Source organism: Antechinus flavipes, chromosome 3 (assembly GCF_016432865.1).
Source record: "Antechinus flavipes isolate AdamAnt ecotype Samford, QLD, Australia chromosome 3, AdamAnt_v2, whole genome shotgun sequence".
Taxonomy (NCBI): Eukaryota; Metazoa; Chordata; class Mammalia; order Dasyuromorphia; family Dasyuridae; genus Antechinus; species Antechinus flavipes.
In genome coordinates, this window is record NC_067400.1 from 631,234,504 (window position 1) to 631,262,386 (window position 27,883).

Below are 27,883 nucleotides of genomic sequence, written 5' to 3' on the forward strand. Positions count from 1 at the left end.
ACAGGAACTTGAAACTGAGATCTCTCAGTCTCTTCCCCTTTGAACTGAAATCTTTCTGTTTTCTTCCCTCAGAACTGAGATCCCTGTGCCGTCCCCGGACTTGGGATCTCTCTGTCTCCTTCCATCTCAGCTGAGATCTCTCCGCTTGTTCCCCTCGGAACTGAGATCTCTCTGCTTTCCTTCGGAGCGGAGATCTCTCTCCCATCTTCTCTCGCAGCAGAGATCTCTCTTCATTAGGAGCTGAGACACCTCTGCCTTCTTAAGATCAGCTCTGCACAGGCAGATCGCAGGTAGGTGTGAGGGGAGACTCCTTGCTGCACCCCTCCTCTGCGGGCTGCCCATTCCCTTCTTGGAGAGAGTGACAGCTCCGCCAGGGGAAGACTTCTCTCCCAGGTCTGACTCCGGGAGCTGCTTCCTGCCCCTGCTTCAAGTCGAGGCTCCCTTCATATCTCAAAGGTCCTGGGGTGCCATCCCCAGCTTGACCGTTGGGCATCTGCCCCAACTTCATATCTCACCCATACCATATGGTGGAGAGAGAATTCTGGGTCTCTGGTCACTGAGGCTCTGCCTGGGCTCATCCCATCTGGGATCTCAAAGCCCCTTCTGCCTCCTGGATCTCTGTGGAAGGACGGGGAAGAGTATGAGGCCAAACAGGAGGAGTTAGGGAGGGAGACGAGTCCTGTTCCTGCTCAGACCAAGTTCACTTCCAAGCCTGACCCTCCCCGCTGCCCCCCTCCTGCGGTGAAGTCTCGCTCCTGACTGGAGGGCCAACTGACTCCTCTGAGACCTCTCCTTCTAATTCCAGGTAGGCCAGCAGCCAGCCTAAGAAGAGAAGGCAGAGACAAAGTCACCTCCCTCCGCTTTCCTTGCCCCTCCCCAGCTTGGTCTGCCGAGGGCCAAAGCTGGGAATCAGAGGGAATGGCCCCTGGCAGCCAGAGCCCCTCGTCCCAGGTGAGTGCAGTCCCTCCCCAGAGCTGAGCAGCATCAGCCCTGGGGGAGTCCAAGGGAGCCCAGGAAGCTTCCTCCTGTCAGAGGGAGGGGGGCCCTGGTAGGGCTGGCAGCAGGGCGGGGAATCATCCTCCTGCCCATTTCTTTCTGCTCCCCCCCCTGTTGCTCCCAGGACTCTCTGAATCCCTCTCCTTTGCTAGTTCTTAAGTCAAAAAGCATTTCGAAAATGGTTACACTGTGTCAGGTCTTCTGTGGATACAAAGTATCCAGCCAGGAAATCAAAGAAACTCAACTTTCCCAAAAGGAAAGAAAACTCAGTTCCTGCCCTCAAAGAACTCCCAGTCTAAACACCTGCATCCACACAAACTTTCTACAGTGTAGGCGCCAGACACTCTCAGAGGGAGACTCCAGAAGTTTTGGGGACCAGGAAAAGCTTGTTTTCAGGAGGTGAGATTTTAGCTGAGATGTGACAAAAGCCAGGAGGGGAGGCAGAAAGAAGGAGGACATTCTGATTGGGAGAGAAGCCATCGGGATGGAGGATCTTGGTCAAGGATCAGCCGGGAGCCTCATGTCCCTGGGTCAGAAAGAGCAGGTGGAGGGGAGGAAGGTGTGAGAAGATGGGAAAAGGGCTTGGTTATATAGTGTCCGCTACATGTCAGGATCCTTAGAATGATTAAATCATTTGAGTCTGTTGGGAGAATTGTCAGAGCCCTTCCTGAGAACAGTCAGGAAATGAAAGTACAGGATGCAGTCACATGCACATGACAGCTTTGTGATCCATTCAAGAGTGATAGACGTTTTGATCAAATATTATGGATCTATGAATGAATCTATGTGTTCATATATATCTGTATCTCTATCCTTTGTATCCTCCCTCAGCTCCTTGATCTAGGGCACTTAGGCAAGGAAAGGAATATGAAAAGGGAAAGGAAGGAAGGAAAGGAGGGAAGAAGGAAGGAAGGAAAGGAGAGAGAGGTTGCTTCTATTATTCAAAGACCTTTAGCAGCTAGGTGGTCCAGTAGATACACTGCCCAGTCTTTAAGTCAGGAATACCTCACTTTAAATTCAGCTTCAGATACTGTGTGATCCTGGGCAAGTTCCTTAACCCTGTTTGCCTCAATTTCCTGAGTCAGAAAATATGCTGGAGAAGGAAGTGCCAAACCACTCCAGTATCTTTGCCAAGAACATCCCAAATGGGATGGATAAGATTCAAAATTGTGAACCTCAACAACAAAGGAAACAGTAGCTTCTTTAACAATCATCTGGTCCATTTGTCTTTGTTAAGATGCTTTTCCTTACCAGATTTGCTAGCTAAAGGGAAGTGGGGGGGGGGGGCGGTTCTGGAACTCTTCCTATCTTGAGAGATTTCTTTTGTAATGTGGGGCTGGGAAAGGTTCTAAAGGAGACCTTCAGTAAATTTTCAAGAGGTATCAGGTTTTAAGACCAAGAATTATCATGTTACAAAATGGAATATCAATTGGACACTCTTCCCAACAAAGCTGGGAGGTGGATGTGTTATTATCTTTTTTAAAAAGTATTTTATTTTCTTCAGTTCCTTGTAAAAAAGTTAAACATTAGTTTTTAACATTTTAAGCTTTAAATTTTCTTCCTTTCTTTCTACTCATCATCCCTTAGTGAGAAGGCATTCAATTTGATATCCATTATAGGTGTGTAGTTATATATAACATATTTCCATATTAGTTACATTGTAAAAGAAAACATAGACCAAGAAAAAAAGTTAAAATATGCGTTACACCATATTGAGACAAGCATTTTTCATAATAAGTCCTTCAGAGTTCTCTTGTATCTCTGTATTTCTGATAAGAGCTAAGTCATTCATAGTTGTCCATCTTATGTTATTGCTATTATTTTGTGCACAGTACATGTTACTCAGCTTCTGGAATTCTTTACAGGTTCTTCTGAGAGCACTCTGCTCATCATTTCTCATAGCATAATAATATTCCATTACAACCATATACTACAATTTGTTAAGCCATTTCCCAATTAACAAGCAGCCCATTAATTTCCAATTTTTTGCCAGTAGAAAATAGCTTCTAGAAGTATTTTTGTTCATTTAAATCCTTTTTCTTTTTGTTTTTTATCTCTTTTGGGAAACAAACCTAGTAGTGATCTTGCTCTAGGTCAAAGAGTATGCATTTTATAGCCCTTTCAGTATAGTTCCAAATTGCTTGGCAGAATTAGTTCAATCCCTTCACAATTCAATCTACAGTGCATTAATGCTTCAGTTTCTCCACATTTCCTCCAACTTTTGTAATCTTTCTTTTTATCCTGTTAAATAATCTAATAGATATGAAGTAGTACCTTAGAGTGGTTTTAAATTGCATTTCTCCAATCAAGAATGAGATAGAGCATTTTTTCATATGTATATATTTCATATATATAATTTTAAAAATCTATGATAGATTTGATTACTTCATCTAGAAACTGTTCATATTTTTTGTTCATTTATCAAGTGGGGAATGGCTCTTTTTTTTTATAATTTTAACTCAGTTCTCTATATGTTTGAGAAATGAAGCTTTTATTAGAGAACTTGCTTCAAAAATTTTTTCACAGTTAGGATTCCTAACTGTATTTCCCTCCATTTTATTTCTCCTTCTATTTATTCTGTTCTCTCTCTCCTCCTTCACTCTGGCCTTCCTTAAAAGTATTTTACTTCTGACTACTGCCTTTCCTAAAGTACCCTTTCTTCTATCACCCCGAATCTTTTTTCTTATAAGATAGATTTCCATATCTAATTGAGTGTGTCCCTTTCCTTTTCTCCCAGTTAATTCCTCTTTCACTCCTTAATTTTGTTTTTTAGATGTTATCTCTTCATATTCAACTCATACCTTTGCCTTCTGTCTTTATATACTCCTTCTAATTGCTCTAATAATAAGAAAGTTCTTATAAGTTATATATATCTTCTTTGCATGTAGGAATGTAAATAGCTTAACTTTATAAAGTCCCTCATTATTTCTCTTTCCTGTTTTACCATTTTATACTTCTCTTCAATCTTGTGTTTGAAAGTCAGATTTTCTAGTCAGCTCTGGTCTTGTCAGCAAAAAAGTATGAAAATCCTTTATTTCATTTAATATTCATTTTTCCCCCTGAAGGATTATACTCCATTTTGCTGAATAGGTGAGTCTTGGTTGTAATTATAATTCCTTTGCTCTCTAAAATATCATATGTTAACCCCTCTGATCCTTAATGGAGAAGCTGCTAAATCTTGTGTTATCGTTACTATGGATAGAATGGGATAGTAAAATGGTAGATCTGGTAGTTTGGCTCTTCACTGTGTCCCCTAAATGGAGGATCCCTTGGAGTGAAGAATATCTTGAAGCAGATTGACCCACTAGCAAGCTGTTATAGAGTCCAAGGGTGTGGTAATAAGGACCTACACCAAACTGACTGCAATATCAGCAGGGAGATGAATTGGGAAGGTAGTGTAAAAGTGACTTGGACAGTTTTGGCAGCAGATTGGATGGGGTGGGGGGAGATAGGAGTCAAGGCTGACACCTGGGTTAAGAGTTTGAAGGATTGGGAGGATGGTATTGTCCTTTACAGTAAATGAGGGAGTTGTGGGGGAAGCTTTAGAGGGAAAGATGAGTTCTATTTGGATATCTTGAGTTTGAGCTATCAATTAGACATCTATTCTAGATGTCTGAAAGGGAGTTGGGAGGAGAGCTAGCTCAGTTTAAATACTCAATTTTCAAAGCAAAAGAAGAGCCAAGATACTTAGATGAGAGTGTTTGGGTAGTCAATGATTAATCCACACTTATTAAGCATTTACTGTGTACTAGGCACTGTCCTGAATACTGGGGAGTCAAATAGAGAAGAAAGGCAATCCTTGCCCCCAGTAGTTTACACGCTAAGTGAGGGACACAGCACAGAGAAGGAAGCTGAAAAGGGGGGTAAAAAGAATCCCCTAGGAATCAAGACCAAGTGAAGAATTCTGTCACAAATTCCCATTTAGTGTTCTGATCCCAGGCAGAGGAGGGATTGGGCAGGGACATAGCCATTTCCCAGAATACCTGTGATATGACCTCATGCCCTCTCTTGGCCACACCCCAGGGTTATTTCTAGAAGATCTTTTAGGTTTGTTTGTTTTTTTAACTGATCAGTTGTAGTCTCTTCTATATTAGTGGCTGGAACATAGTCTTGTCTTGCTGTGACATGGAACAATTTGCCTTGGATTCAAGCAGATCTTATCTTGTCATTTCTGAGATGAAGCCCCGGTTTTGCTTTTTTTGCCTGTATTGAGTCTTAGGGCTGCTCCATTTCTTCTAGGAGATGCATGTCCACGACAGTGGATGGGTGACCACCTGAATCCACTTCTCCCATTCCTGTCCATTTCAGTTCACTGACTTCCAAGAGATTGACATTGACTCTGCATTTCCTGTTTGCCCACATGGCAGCTTACATGGGTTCATAAATCTCAAGTTCTGGGCTCTTGTGTCCCATAGAGCTTTATAGCATCAGACTCTACTTTCCTTTCCAGACATATCCACAGTTGAGCTTCTGTTCAGCTTTGGCCCCGCTGTTTCATGCTTTCTGGAACTCCCTGTACTTGCCCTTTGCTCTTCCCCAAGGACATGTGGGCATTTTCTGACCTGGGGGCTCATCTTCCAATGTCCTCTCTTTTAGCATTTTAATACTGTCTTTGGGTTTCCTTGGCTGTCACTGGAGTGCTTTGCCTTTTCCTTTCCTAGTGGATTATAACTGTCCATCTTGAGTAACCCTGCATGGTTTAGGTCCTAGTTTCATTAATCTACACAAAACCCTGTGTTACAGCAAGGCAGTAATTCAGAAGGGGAACTCATAGTAGGCACTTAATCCATGTTTGTTTCCTTGTGTCCCATATACAAAATGTATCCAAGATGAAATTTTATATAAGATGTGAAGGAACCTATTGAAACCACGCTGCAGGGAAACAGTAGGCAAAGCATGGGGGAAGAGGGGAAGGTGTCAGTGAAAATACAGTCATGGGATGTACAGTCACCTGTGAGGACAACATGAAGTCAGTGTCATGGATCCTGAGAACATGTAGGGGGTGAAGGAGGAAAGGAGGAAGTGGAATTGAGGAAGGGGTGGGGGAGGGGAGCTATCAGGGATGATAGCTTTGTTGGCAGTGTCCCAGGTGGAATTCAAGCCCTGGATGGAATTTGGAATTTTGCTGGGGCAGAAGGGTCATTCCAGGGATGATGATATTCTAGATGATGGAGGTCAGGTCTTGCTGGAGAGAGGTGAGCAGGGTCCTAAAATTATGCCATTGAAAGAAAGTTCTCATTTGGGGGCCTTACAGGCAGTGTAGAGCTCTTATAACTAGGAGGGCCCTACTCAAAACCAAAGCTCTTGGCACTGAGATCCCTTTGCCTTCTTTCCTCAGGAGATTACTTTGCCTACTTTTTTTGGAGCTGAGAATTCTTTATCTTTTTCTCTCTGACCTCTCTCTCCCTCCTTCTCTAAGCTGAGATCTTCCTGCCTCTTTCTCTCTGAGCTGAGATCTCTCTGCCTTCTTTCCCCAGAATTGAGCCTTCTTGCCTTGAAGCTGAGATGTGCCCAGATATTTGGATGTAATGGATTCTGATGGGAATGCACTGAACTGAAGTTGATTGTAGAGATCCTTCAATGACATGCTGGGATGATAATTAATTCATTCCAAGAGGGAGAAGAGCAGGGGACCCAGGACAGAACCTTGGGGAATATTCACAGTACTCGTTGTGATATGATTTTTGGGCTATCAAAAGAGACTGAAAAATCATGATCAGACCTGTAGGAGATGAGGCAGGAGAGAAACCTCCTAAGGAGTGAGTGTGGAAGAAAGGGTGGTCAACAGAGTTGTCTAAAGAAGAAAGATTGATGACTGGGAAAAGATCATTAGATTTATCAAATAAGCATTCAATCCTACCTTTGGAGAAAGCACTTTTAGGAGAAGAAGGAAGAAAACCAACTTGTAAGGGAGTAAGGAGTTAGTGAGAGGAAAGTAGAGAGTTCAGACTGATTTTTCTTTTTAAAAAATCTGTAACTGCAAATCTTTTACATTTTTTTCTTTTTAAAAGTCTTAGTAGCTTTTTATTTTCCTAAATATATGCAAGGATAGTTTCAGACAGATTTTTAAAAAATAACTTTTTATTGATAGAACCCATGCCAGGGTAATTTTTTTTTTACAGCATTATCCCTTGCACTCACTTCTGTTACGATTTTTCCCCTCCCTCCCTCCACCCCCTCCCCCAGATGGCAAGCAGTCCTTTACATGTTGAATAGGTTACAGTATATCCTAGATACAATATATGTGTGCAGAACCAAACAGTTTTCTTGTTGCACAGGGAGAATTGAATTCAGAAGGTATAAATAACCCGGGAAGAAAAACAAAAATGCAAGCAGTTTATATTCATTTCCCAGTGTTCTTTCTCTGGGTGTAGCTGCTTCTGTCCATCTTTGATCAATTAAGGCTCTCTTTATTGAAGAGGTCCACTTCCATCAGAATACATCCTCAAACAGTATCGTTGTTGAGGTATATAATGATCTCCTGGTTCTGCTCATTTCACTCAGCATCAGTTCCTGTAAGTCTCTCCAGTCCTCTCTGTATTCATCCTGCTGGTCATTCCTTACAGAACAATAATATTCCATAACATTCATATACCACAATTTACTCAACCATTCTCCAATTGCTGGGCATCCATTCATTTTCCAGCTTCTAGCCACTACAAACAGGGCTGCCACAAATATTTTGGCACATACAGGTCCCTTTCCCTTCTTTAGTATCTCTTTGGGGTATAAGCCCAGTAGAAATACTGCTGGATCAAAGGGTATGCACAGTTTGATAACTTTTTGAGCATAGTTCCAAATTGCTCTCCAGAATGGCTGGATGTGTTCACAGTTCCACCAACAATGTATTAGTGTCCCTGTTTTCCCACATCCCCTCCAACATTCCACATTATCTTTCCCTGTCACTCTAGCCAATCTGACAGGTGTTCAGACAGATTTTTTTAAGGAGTTTGGCCAAGAAAAAGAAGTGAGATGGAATGATAGCTCATGGGGTGGAGAAGGTTTAGTGAAGGAAGTTTTCCTTATGAATGGTGGAGATGGATATGTTTAAAGTCAGTAGGAAAGGAAGCAGCTGATAGAGACAAGTTGAAAATTTGAGAGAAGGCCTGGAGTGGAAGATGCAAACTACTGGAGAAGACGGCAGAAGGTGGGGGCATCTGATGTCCTCGTAGATGGTTGACCTTTGCAAAGACAAGGGCTTCCATTTTCTTTTTATTATTACTATTAATATTATTATAGCTTTTTGTTGACAAAACATATGCACGGATAATTTTTCTTTAATATCTCTTTGGGATATAGGGCTTCAACTTTCTTAGAGAATGAGTGATGGAAGCCAGTGAAGAGGTTTTGCAATGGAGTGAATGCAAGCAGTGATTCAATAACCATTTATTAATTTTTTACTGTCTGCCAGACACTGAGTTTATTAGTGAATAACAATGTGTATCCTCAAGGAACTCACAGTGTAACAGGGAGACGACAACAACAAATATGTACCTACAAGCTATAGCCTGGGAAACAGGACATAATTAAAAGAAGAAAGGTTCCAGAAGGAAGATATGCTGGGAAAGACTTCCTATAGGACATGGGATTTTGCTTGAAACTTGAAGGAACTAGAGGCAGAGAATTCCAGCCACTTTGGAAAGCCAGAGAAAATGCCCAGAGCTCAGAGATGGAAAATCTTCTTCCTGGCATATTAAGGATCCCAATGTTACTGGATCAAAGAGTAAATGGAAGTAAGATATAAGAAAACTCCAAAAGTAGGTGATGTTGAGGTCATTGTAGGCTTGTGGATAGTCAATAAACATTTATTAATTTATTAATCATCTTCTACATTCCAGGCTTGGGTACTAAGGCTTGGAGATTCAAATACAAAAGAAAAAAAGATGATTCCTGTCCTCAAAGATTTTATTCTTTTATGGGGAGAAAAGAAAACATTTAAAAAAATGAAGAAACTTAAAGAAAAGGAAAAGTTTGTAAATTCTTAGGAATCTCAAAAAGTGAGGGAAAAGCCAATAACTTCTTTGATTTTTTTCAGAAATTTAGTGATAGTAAAGAAAGGAAATTAAAGGTGAAATAAGGATTGTAATTATTGTATAATCAGATTTTTAAAATGTATTTATCTAAAACTTAAATAGAAAATAGAAAAAAGACAGAAAAAGAAAAAAACATTATCATGTGTATAGCAGAAGATGAGAGGATTCAAAATGTGTAACAATAAATTTGCATTTCAAGAAAATATGTATCATAATGGAAGACATTGTATTCAGAACTGTCCATCTGTTGGAGTACAAATGTTGGGTTCTTGTTCTTTAAAATATATTATAAAAGTTCTCTCTGGGTGCCTTCCCTGGAATCAGGATTGTGTCAGTCCCTGTTCGGGCACCAAAATGTGGTGAGCTTTTTCTTCTCAAAGCACAGCCAGGTGATAAAAGTTCAGATCTTTTATTATCTCCAATATAGCCCGGTTAGCTTAGAGGTCTATCTCTCTGCTTGGTTCCAAGAGCTCCCTCCGAATGTCGCCAAATCCAAAGGTTTTGTCCTTCAGCCTCTGCCTCTGCTTTCTTCAGCCTCCAGCCAGCTCCACTCTTCATGTCATTCCGGTGAAATCTCTTAAAGTGCTCTCTGTCTGCACCAGAGTGTTCCTCTGCAGTCCAGCTGAACTCTCTTCTGCGACCAGCCAGCCAAGTGGAAAATATATTCTCTCTTGCTTTGCCTCGGAGAGAGGGCTTCTGGCGTAATTCCGCTGAAATCTCGACTTGTAGCTTCTTCACTCTGAAGAACTTCTTTGACTGGCCCATTGAAGCTCTATTTATGCTCCTTCAAGAGAGGGATTGTGGGTTTTATCCCATAGTGCTCTCTGGCCCAAAGAGCTTCAAGGGAGGTGTGAACTCCCTTGAAGTTACAAAGTTTACTTTGTGAAGCTGGCATACTTGTGAACTCCAACGAGTAAAGGTGCAAACACAAGCATTGTACTAATCAGTTCTACTTAGTACCTTGTTTCAGGTTCTGCCCAAAACATCTTCTTGTAAGATTAGATCAACTCTAATTAGTTGGCAGTTTGTAAAGATTCCAACATCCATCTTTTTTTTTTTTTTTGTTTTGTTTTGTTTTGTTTTTTGCTTCCTTGTAGATTTTATTTTAAAAAATTTTTTTTATAGCCTTTTATTTACAAGATATATGCATGGGTAATTTTTCAGCATTGATCCTTGCAAAACCTTCTGTTCCAACTTTTCCCTTCCTTCCCCCCCACCCTCTCCCCTAGGTGGCAGGTAGACAAATACATGTTAAATATGTTAAAGTATATGTTAAATGCAATATATGAATACATATCCATACAATTATTTTGCTGCATAAGAAAAATTGGACTTAGAAATAAGGTAAAACTAACCTGAGAAAGAAATAAAAATGCAAGTGGACAAAAACAGAGGGAATGGGAATGCTATGTTGTGGTTCACACTCATTTCCCAGAGTTCTTTCGCTGAGTGTAACTGGTTCTCATCATTATTGAACAAATGGAACTGATTTGGTTTATCTCATTGTTGAAGAGAGCCATGTCCATCAAAATTGATCATCTTATAGTATTGTTGTTGAAGTATATAATTATCTCCTGGTTCTGCTCATTTCACTCAGCATCAGTTCATGTAAGCCTCTCCAGGCCTTTCTGAAATCATCCTGCTGATCATTTCTTACAGAATAATAATATTCCATAACATTAAAATATCACAAATTATTCAGCCATTCTCCAATTGATGGGCATCCTTTCAGTTTCCAGTTTCTAGCCATTATAAAAAGGGCTGCCACAAACAATTTTCCACATCCTTGTAGATTTTCTTTTGTTCTTTGCTGTGCACTTTTTATTTCACTCTTTTTCCCTCCCACTCTCCTCACATCTCCCAAGAAGACTACAATTAAGCATGAATATATTTAAGTATACACACAAATACATACATATACACACCCCTAAAATACACATACATCTAAAAAGATTAATATAACTTACATAATGTAGATTTTTCTCTTTTCATGAAATTTTTAAAACTTTGATTTTATCTGAGACTGCTAATTACTACTCCTACTTTTACTTTTTTTTCCCCTAATAAAGTCTACTCCTAATCATTGTTATGTTTGTACATATCTCTTGTTTCCTATCTGTGCTAACTCTTCTACTTTACTTTTTCCAGGTAGCTTGCTTTGCTACTACTTAATCTCTCCCCATCCCATGGATCCTTCCAGTATCCTCTCTCCCATCCTTTCCCTCTCTTTTAATCCCATTCCTGTTAATCTACATATATTCCCTCTTCTTTCTTATTTTTATTCATTGATTTTTTATTGACGGAACATAATTAATGAAGTAATTTTTTACAACATTATCCCTTGCACTCACTTCTGTTCCAACTTTTCCCTTCCCTCTTTCTACCCCCTCCCCTTGATGCCTGATGGTTTTAAATATATGCTCCTGACTATTTTAAGGAAAAGTCAATTTATTCCTATACGGTCAAGTGTTTTTATTAGGAATGGATGTTGGATTTTATCAACTGCTTTTTCTGCATCATGAGATGATCATATGGTTTTTGTCTTATACATGTTAAATATGTTATAGTACATCCTAGATATAATATATGTGTGCAGAACCACACAGTTCTCTTGTTACACAAGAAGAATTGGATTCAGAAGGTAAAAATAACCTGGGAAGAAAAAGAAAAATGTAAACAGTTCACACTCATTTCCCAGTGTTCCTTCTCTGGGGTAGCTGATTCTGTCCATCATTGATCAATTGGAACTGAATTAGATTTTCTCTTTGTTGAAAATATCCACTTCCATCAGAATACATCTACATACAGTATTGTTGTTGAAGTGTATAATGATCTCCTGATTCATCAGTTCATGTAAGTCTTTCCAAGCCTCTCTGTATTCATCCTGCTGTTCATTTCTTACAGAACAATGATATTCCATAACATTCATATACCACAATTTGCCTAACCATTCTCCAATTGATGGGCATACATTCATTTTCCAATTTCTAGCCACTACAAAAAGAGCTGCCACAAATATTTTGGTACATATAAGTCCCTTTTCCTTCTTTAGTATCTCTTTGGGATATAAACCCAGTAGTAATACTACTGGATCAAAGGATATGCACAGTTTGATAACTTTGGGGGCATAATTCCAGATTGCTCTCCAGAATGGTTGGATTCGTTCACAACTCCACCAACAATGCATCAGTGTCCCAGTTTTCCCGCATCCCCTCCAACATTCACTTAAAGTTTATGAATTTTGGGTAAATCCCTTTTCTGTTTTAGTTTCCTCCTTGAAATTGATGAGAATTGGGCCAGATGAATTTTGAACTGTCTTTCTGTTTTAAATCGTGTGATTTTTGGTGATTTAGGAATCAGTGACATTCAAAGATGTGGCTGTGGACTTCACCCAGGAAGAATGGTGCCTCTTGGACCATTCTCAGAAAGAGCTGTACAAGGAAGTCATGCTGGAGAATGTCCAGAACCTTCTCAGCCTGGGTAAGAACTCTTTCCTTTGATAACTCTGAATCTGCCATCAAAGCAATGTTTTCATTTCCTAATTAGTATGTAGGATTTGAGCCTTTATCGATTATTTGAGCAATAAAAGTGCTGCTCTCTCCATAGGCTCCCACTGGCTGCCTGACTTTCCTATGAGAGATCTTTGAATTGTGTGATGGAGAGCTGGCAATTTCCCTTGTTGCTCCTGAGGTTGCCTCTTCTATTTTAGATAGCTTCAGGTCAGAAATCAATCTGGGATTAGAGATTCAGAGCTAAGTTTAAAGATTGTGTCTAGTGTAACCTCTAATTAGAACAGAATTTTGCCTGCAAAATCTCTGAAAATTGTTCATACAGTTTTCCTTGAAGATGGCCAGTGAAGGAATTTCTATCTGCCAAAGCAATCCCTTCCTCTTTGGGATGGGTCTAGATTTTAGAAAGGTCTTCTTGTTAACAAGTTTCAATTTATAGCTCATTTCTCCTAATACTGCCTAATGTTGTATATGAAATTAAACAATAAGGTAAATTGAGGTAATTCTTTGAGCAAGATTACTTTTATTAACAGGGGCATCCTACCTACCAATAAAAAGATCCATGGCAGGGCAATACCTTTGGCTAAAGATCCTAAGCAATCAGAAAGTTCCTCTTTTATAGGTTTTAGAGAATGCAGAATCAAGACCAGAACAGGGAGATGGCATCATGGGATTGAGAACAACATAACTGGTTACAGAATGGAGGCACAGGAAACAATGTGATTGTTTGGAAGTTTGGTAATGAGGGGCTACAGACAAACCTTCCTTCCATGTGACTAAGAATTGGTTAGTGTTTTAAAACACCTGCAGTGTCTTAGAGATAACAGACTAAACTTTTTTGGACAACAGACCAGATCTCTTTTGAAGGATGGCTCAGTATCCTAAAGATGTTAAACCCAACTGTTCACATACATCCCTCAAAGACAGCTAAATTCCTTGAATTAAATGGATTAGTGATTAGTAGGAAAGCTGATTTTAAAAATTAAATCATTGCATACCAGCTGAATTCTGAATTAAGTTCAGAGAAAGAACCATGACAATAAATTAAAGGACAAAATTAATTATTTGTAGATGGGATCAATATTATGATGCTCAATCAGTTTAATCATCTCAATAGTATAATAAGTTAAGTTTATTTTTATTCCCTTTTATTGTTCTCCCTAAATCTTGTACATGTGATGGAAAAAGAAGGAAAGGCAGTAAGCATGTGTATATACCCACTCAATGTCAGGCAGTGTACAAAGTAATTTATCGATATTTCTTATTTGAGCCTTACAACATTTCTGTAAGTTTGGTATAATCATTGTCCCTGGCTTATAGTTGGGAAATGGAGGTAGCCATAAGTGAAGTAATTTGCACAGAAGCACCTACTACTAAGTGTCTGAGGCTGAATTTGGAATCAGACCTTCTTGCCTCCAGATCCAGGTCTCTTAATACTATGCTTCCAGCTCTTTCTAATTTCTAAGAGTGGAATATTTCCATCTTTCTGTCAAAAAATTGAACAAAGATGACATTTTCCGATTCTCTACCTAATCCCATGATCTCCCCTCCAAAGAGTCTAACTATCAATACCATGGAAGCCATTTTTGAAGAGTCTTGGAATCATCTCATTGTTTTTGCTTATACATCCTTTTGCTTCAGGAGGACCAAATTATGAATTTCTCTTCATTCTCTGTATTCCCCATGCCTAGGATTTCCAGTTTTCAGAGAAGATTTGACTTCCTATTTTCAGAAAGCAGGAATGCCATGGATTCTGGGGGGGGAATGCCCAAGGAACTTTTGTCCAGGTGAGTGAGATGAAAGCAAGTATTTGAGGGAGGTTTACAAGGAATTTGTGTTTTGTAATGAAGGGAGTGCTAGTCTTGGGGACTGGAAGTCTGCTTTGGAGTCACCCACCCCTTTTTCTTTTTTGATACTTTTAAAGAAAGTGATCCGGGCAAGTCATTGAACCTCTGGACCTCAGTTTCCTCATGTGTAAAACAAGATAGTTAGACTCTATGGGTATTATTCCCTTCTGATGATAAACATGCAATCTTATAAAGTCATTGTTTGGAATTTTGAACATAGACTCTCTTGAAAGCATCCAAAGAGGTGGCTGGACACTATAAACACTTTCCTATATTGTCTTTTTTAAAAAAAATTGTTTTGATTTTTAGTTTTTATTGAAATTCTTAATTTGCTTATCTAGCTTAATGCCTTTTAAATATAAGTAAGGTCCTTCTCATCTGAACAAGGGGATTAAATAGTGGTTTCAGATTTACTCTCCAAGTTGATAGGCTAGATATAAATAGAAATATAAAAAAAAAAAAAAAAAGGAAGGCATCCTTTTTCAGATGAGTTTTTATTTATATATTCTGTGTTACTGTGGAGAGATACTAACACAAATTGTATAAATATATAAATAAAATCATTCAATGAATGTCATCCCTTCTTATATGACACAATTAGGAAAGAAGCAGATTCAAATAATTTCTTTTAGCCCTTTTCTTCTTTTATACACTAAACTATTTTCATGTTGTTGGCGAAGGAAGGCCCACAGGACTGAAGTAGTGCTCCAGGTTAGTATAACTTTTAGGCAGTTGTATTTGTCATTTTCATTATCCCAAATGTAAAATGCTGAATGAACCAAAATGTGGTATGGATGCTTGGCTTTAGAGAGGAACTGGGATGGATTGTAGCATCAGTCTTAAGGCCAGTGCCATCTTGGTCTGCCCTAGATTTTTTTTAAATCAACAAAGCACCTACTACATTCCAGTCCCTTTGTTAAGCACCAGAAATGTGCTTAATGTATAGAGAAAGGCAGGGGTTAAGTTCTGCTCTCAAGAACCTCACATTTTAGTGAGGAAGACAACATGTATATCACTATTTAGAAACCTGCCACATCAAGAATAAATTGCAGTTAACCAAGAGAGGGGAGGCAGTAAGGCTATTGGAGAAGACTTATTGTAGAATGAGAAATTTTGAGTGGGACTTCAAGGAAGACAGTGTGAATGAGGGGCAGCCAGAGCAAACATGGAGTTGGAAGATGGAGTGTACCAGTCAAGGAGCAGAGAAAAAGTCATTACCACTGGTTACTACACATATGGAGGGGGAGGTAGGAGAAGGGCAGATGATGAAGGGCTTTAACAGCCAAGTACTTGATTGTACTTGTTTCTAGTGACACAAAGCAAGCTGAGTTAGTGATAGGAAGAGAAGTACATTTTAGGAAGATGAATTTGACAGCTCGGTGGAGGATTGAATGGATGGAGGAGAAAACTGATGCAATGAAGCCAATCAAAAGACTCTTGCAATAATATTTCAGGTGTGAGGTGATTGGGGATTAAACCAAGAAAGTAGGAAGACAAGGGTATGTATGTGAGAGATGTTACCAAGGCAGAATCAATAAGATTTTTAATAAGGTTTAATTGAGAGTATGAAGTGTGAGAACGTGAGAGATGATGAGAAGTAAATGATACCTAGGTTTTGAAGCCAGACAGTTAGGAGGATGGTACCTGGGATAGTAATAGGAAAATAAAAAAAGATGAAGATTGGGAGAAATATAATGAATTTACTCTTGGATATCTTAGGAGAATCAGGAGAAAGTATTGTCACCAAAATCTAGAGAGGAGAGAGTATCAAGGAAAAGAGGGTGATCAGTTGCATCACCCACAGTAGAGAAGTAAAAAAGGATGAAGATTAAGGAAAAAAAATAGATGTAGCAATTAGGAGATTGTTGACAACTTTGCAGAGAGCAGGTCGAGATGAACAATGAAGTGGAAACTTGGAGTGCAGAATTTGGAAGACAGGAAAAGGAAAGGAATTGGAAACATCATTTGTAGATGACCCTCTCTAGGTATCTAGCAATGAATAAAAGGAAAGACAAAAGGATATAGCTAGTGAGAAGGAATGGATCACATGAGGCTTTTTTCCATGACTGAGAAGACATTTTTTTTTAATGCAGTAGAGAAGGAGCCAGTAAACAAAAAGAGATTGAAAAATAGAGAAAAATGAGGATGACACAAGAGAAAAACCTGGGAGGAGACGAGATGGTCTGGGATCAGTTATGCATGTAAGGTGTTTCCATTGGAAACCTCTATGTAAGATAAGAGAAAGGAAGAAAAGAAAGCATCAGTTTTTTGAGAGCTGAGGAGATGAGAGAGCTCTTGATAAGTGTCCAGTCTTCTTTTAGAAAAATATGAGGTCAAGTGTGCAGGCATATGACTGGGGGGAAGCAAATTAAATGAGAGTTAGAGAGAAATGAAAAAAAAATCTTGAAAAGCTGCTGTGGTAAGTGGGGTAGAAAATCAATCAGGAAGTTATCAAATTCTTTCCTTCTCAAATCATTCTTAAATGAGTTCATTGAACCCAACTGAGTTCATATTCCCTAAATTAGTAGTGGGCTCACTTAGCTCATTTTCATGATTTTCTCTATCCCCATAGAGCACCATGTGGGTAGCAATGGAAGCCACTGTCTTCCTGCAAGTAGCAATCCAAAGCTGAGACCTATACAAGGCATCAGCCCAAGTCCTTGCTCCTCATCTTTCTGACTTTTTTTTTTTTTTAAATTGTTGACCATATTCTTGAAGATGATCTCCCTGAGTAGTTGAGAGGTAGAAACTCCCAGGCCTCCCATAGATTGAGACTCTCTGAAAGCCTAGAAGCCTTTGTGATCATCAAGTTTGGTCTGGTCAGATCTCATTGGAGTTGGAATTAGATAAAGGTAACTCCTTGTCATTGATAAGGTATAAGAAGAGACAGAAGTGGGTCTGACATTTGAACTTGCATTTGAACAGGAGAGAGACCAGCATCCAGGGAGTGAGTTAATGGTTTGGACCTGATCTCAGCTCTGAGCCCAATCAGTCAGTAACCATTGATAAATGCTTACTGTATTCTAGGTTCTCTATAAGTCTGGGGAAATCAAAGGAAGGTAAAAGATAGTGCATCTGTTCATCCAGGCTATAAACGTTGAGATGGTCTGGGAAGACACAACAGATCATGAGCCTCACTCTTGGCTGAGCCACATAAAAAAGAGGGTTTTGCCCAAAAAATTCATCAAATTCAAGGGGAAACAAATGAATAGAAGCAGTTTAAAAAGAATGGAGTTGGTGAAGAAATAGCCAAAATCATAATTATAATAATGACCATTCTAATATTGCCTTCCATATTCCAAGCAAATTACAAATATATAAATGATCCTCCCAACACCTGGGAGGTGGATGCTCCTCAGTTTCCAATTATTTGCTACCACAAAAAAATCTACTATAAATATTTTCATACAAGTAGGTTCTTTCCCCTTTTTATTTTTTTAATCTCTTTGAGATACAGATATAGTGGTGGTATTGTTGAATCAAAGGGTATACACTATTTTATAGTCCTTTGGGCATAGTTACATTGTTTGCCAGAATGAATGGATCAGTTGACAACTTTATCCACAGTGCAATAGTGTCTCAGTTTTCCCCATCCTCCCCAACAATTATCATTCCCCTTTTCCTGTAATATTAGCCAAACTGATAGGTGTGAAGTGATAGCTCAGAGTGTTTTAATTTGCATTTTTCTGATGAATAAATTTAGAGCATTTTTTATATGATCATACATAGTTTTTATTTCTTCTGAAAACTGCTTGTTCATATCTTTTGATCTTTTTCAATTAGGGAAATGAATTCTTATTAATTTGACTCAGTTATCTACATATTTGAAATACTTGTAAAAAAGCTTTCTGCTTTCCTTCTAATTTGGTTGGATTTAGTCTAATTTTTAAATTTAATCTACTCAATATCATCAGTTTTACATCTCATACTGCTCTTTATCTTATTTGGTCATAAATTCTTCCCTTCTCCATAGATCTGACAAGTGAACTCTTAATTGTTCTTTTAATTTGCTTATGGCATTTCCTTTTATGTTCAAATCATGTACCCATTTTGACTTTAAGTCCTTGTATACAAGATTTTGGTTTGTACCTAGTTTCTGCTGTACTGTTTTTCAGTTTTTCCAGCAGACTTTTTTTCAAATTATGAGTTTTTAATCCCCAAATTTTTAATCTTTGTGTTTTATCAAACACTAATTTACTATTATTAAAGGGTTCAATGAAGTTATAATTTTTATATTCCTCCATAGGTAGATGGATTTTTATAACTCTTAAGACATCTATTACTATTAGGGCAGTTAGAGAGAATATGCATAAACAAAGAGTGTTGGTATTAGTTGACTAATGGGTTGATATTAAAAGAAACAAAACAAAATTAAGGGGTGACAAAGAAGAATGCATTGAAAAAAGAGGGAAGAGGGAGAGGAAACAATAAATTTTCTCACATAAAGAGGTGGGAAAAAATGGGGGAGTGGAGATTTCTTAACGCTTACGTTATTCCCTCTTTGAGCCAGTTTCAATGGAAGGAAGTTTTCAGTTGGGTATAGAAATCTATCTTATCATTTAGGAAAATAGAAGGAATAATGGACTGATAGAAAGGAGGAAAAATTAAGGAATGTGGTGATCAGAAAAAATACTGCTGAGAAAGAAGAGGGCAAAAAGAGAAAGAGAAAAATAGAGAAAAACATAGGTAGTAATTATAGTTATGATGTGAATGGGATAAACTCATCCATTAAATGGAAGAGATGGCAGAATGGATTAAAGACCAGGATCTAATAATATGTTATTTACAAGAAACACATTTAAAACAGAGAGATGTACACAGAGTAAAGGCAAAAAACTGGAGCAGAATCTGTTATGCTTCAACTGCAGTTAAAAACAAAAAAAAATGGGTATCAACAACGTAAAAGCAAAAATAAATCTAATTAAAAGTGATAAGTAAGGAAACTTCATCTTGCTAAGAAGTACCCTAGAAAATGAAGTAATTTCAGTACTAAATATATGTGTAACAAATGGCATAGCATCTAGATTTTTAAAGGAGATGTTAAATGAGTTACAGGAGGAAAGAGACAGCAAAATGATACTAGTGGGGAACCTCAATTTTCCCCTCTCAGGACTAAATAAATATAATCATAAAATAAACAAGAAAGAATTTAAGGAACTTGTGTGTTAGAAACATTGGATATGATAGACTTCTGAAGACTATTAAATGGGAATAGAAAGGAATATACCTTTTCCCCCAGATCTATACAGAAGCTACAGAAAAACTGATTTTACATTAGGCATAAATACATCATTCTGCATGCAGAAAGGCAGAAATACTAAGTGCATTCTTTTCAGATCACAATATTAAAAAAAATTAAATTTGCTAAAGAGTCATGGGAAGAGATTTAAAATTAACTGAACACTAATATTAAAGAATAAGTAGATCAAAGAACAAATCATAGAAACAATTTTATTGAAGAGAATGACAATTAAATTTATAAAAAAGAAATAAGAGCAGTCCCCCAAATTATAAATGATCAAAAGATATGATCTATGCCCGAAGGGTTATAAAATCATGTATATCCTTTGACCCAACAGTACCACTACGAGACATGAATCCCAAAAAAGATTTATACACACACACATATTTACATATATCAGCTCTTTTTTCAAGGCAAATAATTGGAAATTGAGAGAATGCTCATCAACTGGGGAATGGCTAAATAAATTGTGGTATGTGATTATATGAAGGAATATTATTGTTCTATAAGAAATAATGAACAGGTTCCTAACCCCAAAATCTGTAAATCCTCCATGAGTTCAAACAAAGTGAAATGTACTGTATACGTAGTAATAGCAAAGTTGTGGGATGATTAGCTATGAATGACTTTGCTGTTCTCAGCTTTTGTTGAGAGTGATCCAAGATTATTCTGAAAAAGTTATGATGAAAAATGCTATCCATACCAGAGAAAGAACTGACTGTGTCTGAATACATACTGAAGTACACTTTTTAAAATTTTCTTTTTTTTTTTTTTTGAGGGTTTTTTTTTTTGGGGGGGGGGTGGAATCTATATTTGTTTGTTTTTTTGCAACATGACTTTTATGGGAATGATTTGCCCAGCTTCACATGGACCTTCGCAATGGAAGGTTGTGTGTGGAGTGAACAGGGAAAAATCTGGAAATCAAAAATTTAAAAATAAATGTAAAAAAAGTGTTTACATGTAACTTGGGAAAATAAAAATATTAAATATTAAAGAGAATGATAATAATAAGACAACACATCAAAATTTTAGGGGCACAAGCAAAGCAAATTTATATCTGTAAGGAAATTTTCCTCTATAAGGAAAATTTATATCTCTAAACACTAATATCAATAAAGTAGAAAAAGAACAGATAAAAGAATTGGGCATGCAACTAAAAATATAAGAAAAAGACCAAATTAAAGTCACTAATTAAACACCAAATTGGAAATTCTGAAAATCAAAGAAAAGAGTAATCAAATTGAAAGTAAGAAAACCACAAACCAATAAAAAAAAAACTCCTTAATGCTGGTTTTATGAAGAAACCAAAATGATAAACCACAAATTAATTTGGTTAAAAAAAAAAAAAGAAAACCAAACTATTCATTTCAAAAATGAAAAGGGTGAATTTACTATTAACCAAGATGAAATTAAAGCTATAGTTAAGAATTATATTGCCCAACTTTCTACCAATAAATTTGACAATCTAAATTAAATGGATGAATATTTACAAAATTTATTAATTGTCCAGATTAACAGAAGAGGAAGTAGGATACTTAATCCAATTTTAGAAAAAGAAATTGAACAAGTTATCAGTGAAATCCCTAAAAAAATTATCTCCCAGGGCCAGATGGATTCACAAATGAATGCTATCAAATAATTAAAGAACAATTAATTTCAATACTACATAAACTATTTGGAAAAATAGGAGAAGGCACCCTACCAAATTCCTTTTATGAAACAAATATGATGCTGATGCCTTGAAATCAGAAAGAGCAAAAACAGTGAAACTATTGACTAATTTCCCTGATGAATATTGATGTGAAATTTTAAAGAAGGAGTTTACAGCAATATATTATCAAAGATAATATAGTATAACCAGGTGAGATTGATACCAGGAATGCAGCATTAGTTCAATATTAGAATTATCTATATCTCTACCTCTCTGTGTATCTATCTCTCTATCCCTCTGTTTATCTGTTTCTCCACTAATAGCAAATAGTATAGTAAGTGGATAAAACAACCTTTGTAAGGAAATATCTCTTTAGATCAAATTTTCTTCTTTTGATCACTAGCACTCTTAATTACATTTTTGCAGAAACTCTGTCGAATGAATGTGTTGTCAACCAGTTTCCTTGAAAATCCAGTAGATGAAGAATAGTAACATAAACAGAAAGCAGCTTTAACTTTGCAAAGACAATCAGTGTAGGTCTGTTTTTGAGAATGTGTGCAATGGTCTATGATGGTTCCAAGATGTTTGTAATGTATACCCAGTGATCATGTTCTTTAAAGAGCCTGCCATCTGCACTGAAAGGACACAAGCATTTATAATATCTTTATGTGGTAGTTAACAGCACTGATGCAATGAAATTAGAAGCTAACCTTGGATTAAGGCAGCTACTTCGGTACAGTTTACAGAAAGAAAATGAGGATGTATACATACCTGTAACCATCTTTTGGGGATTGATTTGCATTTGTATGTCAAACTTTTCTGGAAGTTTGGAAACAATTTTCAGGTTGAGAAAAATAATTTGTTACACTTAGAAGTGGATAAAATTTATTATAAGCATTCCATGGACATCAAAACCATTTTAGGTCTAATCATGACATTTCAGGATCAATGACAAAAAAAGTTAGAAAGTACATGGATAATGGCTAATTTAAAAAAATAGTAGACCAAATGATTGCTAGTCATATTGTGGTTTGAGACATGGAAACAGAAAATAATAGATTTAAAAGGACATACCAGGGAAATTATTGTACTTAGTGATTTAATAAATAATGAAATAATGTGAATGTTTAGTATAAGCTCACCAAACTATCATTTTTGATAAAATATAAGAAAAGGAAAATATAATACTGACTACTATTACATGACACTCAAAAAGAATAAACCTATTTTGCAACAATATATGCAACTGATAAATAATGAATGATGTGACAGTAAATCAGTACAAAAAAGCAAAAACACCTGAGATTTGCCAAATAAAAAGTAAAATTTTAAAAAAGGGATTTGGAGAAAATGTCACAAGTGTAATGGAGAAAGGCCATCTGTAGAAGGAGCACATAGTCATAAGATTTGAGATCTTTTCTTTCTTGTAGAGACTACAGAATATGAGCAAATGACATATTCAGATCATTGATTCTGCCCGTTTAGGTTTGAAAATTCATTTTTTTGTCTGGGGAAATGTAATAAATTTTAGTTTCTTTTCTGTCATTAGAGGGGAAATCATATATTTACATACATATTTACATAAATTTATTTACTTTATTTGTTTGTTTCTTCAGATGCAGTGATGAGGTTTAAAATGAATAAGACCACTACAAATCTGAGGATTTCTTTAGAAGAATCTGGCCAGCTAAGATTCATCAGTGATGATCCTTGTGACTTCAATGGGAGAGAAATCTGTGACTCTCATATCAAGGTAGATAAAAATCTGCAGAATCCTTGTGAATCTGATGAAGTTGGAAAGAGCTTTGCACAATATTCAGACCTAAATAACTGTAAGACACTTACTCCAAGGAATGATTGTTTTCAATACAGAAAATATAGGGAAGGCTTTACTGAACAGGTAGATCTCATTCAGTCCCTTGAGAAGCCTCCTGAAATGAAGATATATCAAGGTAATCAACAGAAAATGCCCTTCAGCTTGAGTTCAGATCTCACTGAATATCAGAAAAGTTACACTGGCAAAAAGCTTTATATATGCAAGGAAGGAAAAAAGGCCTTCAGCCAGAACTCTAAGGTAGTTACTCATCAAAAAATTCACATTAGAAAAGAGCCTTATGAATATAATGAATGTGAAACCACCTTATCACCTCACCCATCTCTTCCTCATCCTGGATTTCATACTGGAATGAAAATCCATGCATGTAAACATTGTGGGAAGGCGTTTCATTTGAACTCAGATCTTGTTAGGCATGAGAAGATTCATACTGGAGAGAAACCTTATAAATGTGATGAATGTGGGAAGGCCTTTGGTTATAAATCACGCCTTATTGGCCATCAAAGAATTCACACTGGAGAGAAACCTTATGAATGTAATGAATGTGGGAAGGCCTTCTGCTACAAATCAGTCCTTATTGGCCATCAAAGAATTCATACAGGAGAGAAACCTTATGAATGTAAACAGTGTGGAAATTCTTTCCGATGGAGCATCAGTCTTGCTATACATGAGAGAATTCACACAGGAGAGAAACCTTATGAATGTGATCAGTGTGGAAAAACTTTCCATCAGAACTGTAATCTAGCTGTACACCAGAGAATCCACACTGGCAAGAAACCTTATGAATGTAACCAATGTGGAAAGGCCTTCTGCTCCAGATCAAGCTTTTTGCACCATCAGAGAATTCACACTGGTGAGAAACCTTATGAATGTAGTCAGTGTGGAAAGACTTTCCAACAGAACTGCAGTCTTACTGCCCACCAGAGAATCCATACCGGGGAGAAACCTTACAAATGTAATCAATGTGAGAAGGCTTTCTGCTCCAGATCAAGCTTTTTGCACCATCAGAAAATTCACACTGGTGAAAAACCTTTTGAATGTAATAAATGTGGGAAGGCTTTTCAGCGTAATTCTGATCTTGCTGCACATCAGAGAATTCACACTGGAGAGAAACCTTATGAATGTAATCAGTGTGGAAAAGCTTTCAGATATCTCTCCAGTCTTGCTAAACATAAAAGAATCCATACTGGAGAGAAACTTTATGAATGTAATCAATGTGAAATGGCTTTCACAAACCACTCCAGTCTTTCTACACATCAGAGAACTCATACTGCAGAGAAACCTTATGAATGTAATCAATGTGGAAAGACTTTCCGACAGAGCTCTAACCTTATTGCACATCAGAGAACCCACACTGGAAAGAAACCTTATAAATGTATTCAGTGCGGAAAGACTTTCCGAAAGAACTCCCATCTTGCTGCCCACCAGACAATCCACACTGGGGAGAAACCTTTTGAATGTAATCAATGTGGAAAGGCTTTCACAAGGAGGTCCAGTCTCATTACACATCAGAGAACACATACTGGAGAGAAACCTTATGAATGTAATCAATGTGGAAAAGCTTTCACTCAGCGCTCCAATCTTTCTGTACATCAGAGAATCCACAAAAAAGAGAATTCTTATGAACATGATCAATGTCAAAAAGCTTCCCAATGGGCCTTCAATATTTCTGGTTATCAGAGAGTTCACAATGAAAAGAAACCTTATGAATGTAATCAATGTGGAAAGGCTTTTACAAGGAAGTCGAGTCTTGCTTCACATCAGAGAATCCACACTGGAGAGAAACCTTATGAATGTAATCATTGTGGAAAGGCTTTTACTCAAAGCTCCAATCTTTCTGTACATCAGAGAATACACATAAAAGAGAGTTCTTATGAACATAGTCAATGTGAAAAGCTTTCCTGTGGAACTCCAATCTTACTGCATGTCAATCAGAGAATCCACACTGGAGAGAACCCACACGAACATAATCAGTGTTGAAAGTTTTGTGATTTAATTATAGTCATGCTGAACATCAGAGAATTCACACTGCTGAGAAATCTTGCAAATGTAAGCAGTGTGGAAAGGCTTCAATCTTTCTGGATGTGTGAGAATCGACATTACAAAGACACTTCAGGAATATCATGAATGTGATAGAGCCTTTAGTTACCACTCTAAATTTATTGAACATGATAGAATCCACACTGGAAAGAAACCTGAGGGATATAAGCATTGTGGTAAAGCTTTCAGGAAACATTCATTTCCCCCTTCCACTCTTCTTTTTTCTTTCACCAGAGAGTTCATACTCAATAGAAATCTTATCATTGTAATATATGAGGAAAGGCACTAAAATGAAGTACAGAGTTTGTTTAATATCAGAAAAATCATTCTGAAGAGAAGCTCTATATGGATTCAGTGTTAAAAGGCCTTCAGCCAGAGAGCTCTTATTTTACATCAGAGGACTCACTATGGAGAGAAGACTTATGAATGTTCTCAAAAAAAACCCAAAACATTTTCGAGAAAGAGGGAAATCAGTAGACAACAATATTCCTATAGAAATGAAGGCTTTTAGAAGCATTATGTGTGGGAAGAGCATTCCTAGATGCTTCACCTAGAATACCTGACTGTTCATGGAGAACTCAAAATAGAGATAGAATTTTGGTTTAATTAACAGGAGGTCTTTTGTTACAGGACAGACTTCATTATATCTCCCAATATGGAGACCTTGGTAGACATCCTAAATTTCATACTGTGCAGAAGGTCTTTTAAATGTAATGATTTTTTTCTCTGAAATCCTAATGTTTGTCATTACTCCTTATGACTTTATGGCATTCATATATTGTACCTTCTTCAGGCATTTCCCAATTAGTTGGTACTCACTTTGCATCCTGTTGCTTTCTGGCACAAAAAATTCTCATATACTTATTTGGGCATCTGTTGGATATCTATTTCTGTCATGCTTTCTTAGCCCAGTGGATAGAGTGTTGTGCTTGGAACCATGAAACCTGAGTTCTAATTGGGTTCTGAAACTTACTAGCTATAGTACCTTGAGCAGTCATTTAATCTAGCTTCTCTCAGGAGAGCAAGAGTACCTACCTTCCAGGATTAACATGAGCTCAAAAGAGACAATATCTCTAAAACACTCTCCTACACTCAAATCATTATGGAAATGCTAGCTTTTTAAATGATTATTATTCCTTGGGTCATAATTGTCCCAGTGAAGTCAATAGGCTTCAAGATCTGGACACTTCATTCACTTTTCTTTTAATTCAAACTGATATTCAGAACAGTGTAGAGGAAGGCATTAGTTATAAAGGATAGAACTCTGGATTTGGAATCAGGAAATTTTGGCTTTGAATCCTGACTCATGTTCTTTCTAGCTCTTTAACTCTGGCCAAGGAACAATCTCTCTGTGCCTTACTTTACTCATCTCTAAAATGAGATTGACCCTTAGATTCTATATTCCCTTCCAATTCTTAACATGTGTATTCATCCGAAATACATTCATGTTTCTACAGTCTCTTCTGATTTTCTAGGAAGGAGGCCCCACAGGACTAAATCTGAAACCATACTAAAAACAGTAGTCATCCAAACTATTTCATCCTATTTTAAATTAAAGATCTGGAGAAACTGAGATTAGTGTTTAATATACAAAGGAAAATTAGTATAGTAACTACTTGTTCAATCAATCCAAAGACCTCCACTATGGAGTCAAGACTGACTAACCATTGCAAAGACCTGGAAATACTGGAAAGTTGTCTGGCAGAAAATAGATACAGACCAATATCTTATACTGTAGATTAGCTTCTAATGAATTCTTGGCTTAGATGTGAAAGGTCACTTCAAAAAATTAAAGGAATCACAAATAAGAGACATTTCTGAATAATGGAAAAGTTCATCACCAAAAAAGGGACACATAGGATCACAAAAAGATAATGGCCAGTTTTTGTGACATAAAAACTCCTCAAAGCATCTAAAATTTAAAGGGAGGTAATTAACTAGGAAAATCTCTCATAAAGGCCTGTCCAAAGTATATAAAGAGGAAATCCTGATTATATGTAGCTATGCAGAGAATGGCTGAACAAATTTTGGCATGTGAATGGTGGAACATAAAGTCATGGGAAAATAAAACACACACATCCTTCAGTGAATACCTTGGTAGAATATTATGATCTGTAGACTGCAGGGAATATTGATGATAATCACAACATTGTGAAGTTCAACAGCTTTGAGAGATATCACACTCCTGATTATTGTGATGATCAACCACTATAGCAGGGGAGTTACAAAGATCTGTGCAGTCTACCTCCTGTTCCAGAGGTGATGGATGTGAGATGTACATTAAAAACTACATTTTGAGAAATGACTATGTGGGAATTGATTTGGCTTGCTTGTGCTTTCATTACCATTCTCTCACAGCCCTCCCCCATCCCTCCAGTTTGGGGCATGAGAGAATAGTAGTGTGAGGGGGACTATTAATAGTCTTCCCACAGTCTCAATCCAGCAAAAAATAATAAAGGAAATTGATGGCTTTTAATCATATATGCATTCAGAAGGAATGAAAATAGCTTTGAAGGTGACAGGTTGAATTTTTTAATCACTGAAAAGAAAAATGAAGCTATGCATTTTACAACTTGTTTCATGTGCAATCTTCTATGTTTTATGATATATATGAAATATTCACTTTATTTTATGTTTATGAATTTCAAAATAAAAAAATTTAAATATTGATGGTTTCCTCTTTCACCAATTTTGGAGGCATGAGAAGAAATGGCAAAATTCTATCTTAATA

General features: G+C 37.2%; 1 protein-coding gene across 1 annotated transcript; it reads left to right on the forward strand.

Annotated features, from left to right (window-relative positions):
- On the forward strand, nucleotides 1–27,820 carry LOC127556789 (zinc finger protein 345-like). The gene is made up of 5 exons (XM_051990218.1): nucleotides 1–290; nucleotides 806–951; nucleotides 12,383–12,509; nucleotides 14,230–14,325; nucleotides 22,895–27,820. The coding sequence occupies exons 2-5, from the start codon at nucleotides 919–921 to the stop codon at nucleotides 25,090–25,092; spliced, it is 2,454 nt and encodes an 817-aa protein (XP_051846178.1). The 5' UTR covers nucleotides 1–290; nucleotides 806–918; the 3' UTR covers nucleotides 25,093–27,820.
- Nucleotides 27,821–27,883: the final 63 nt, after the last annotated feature.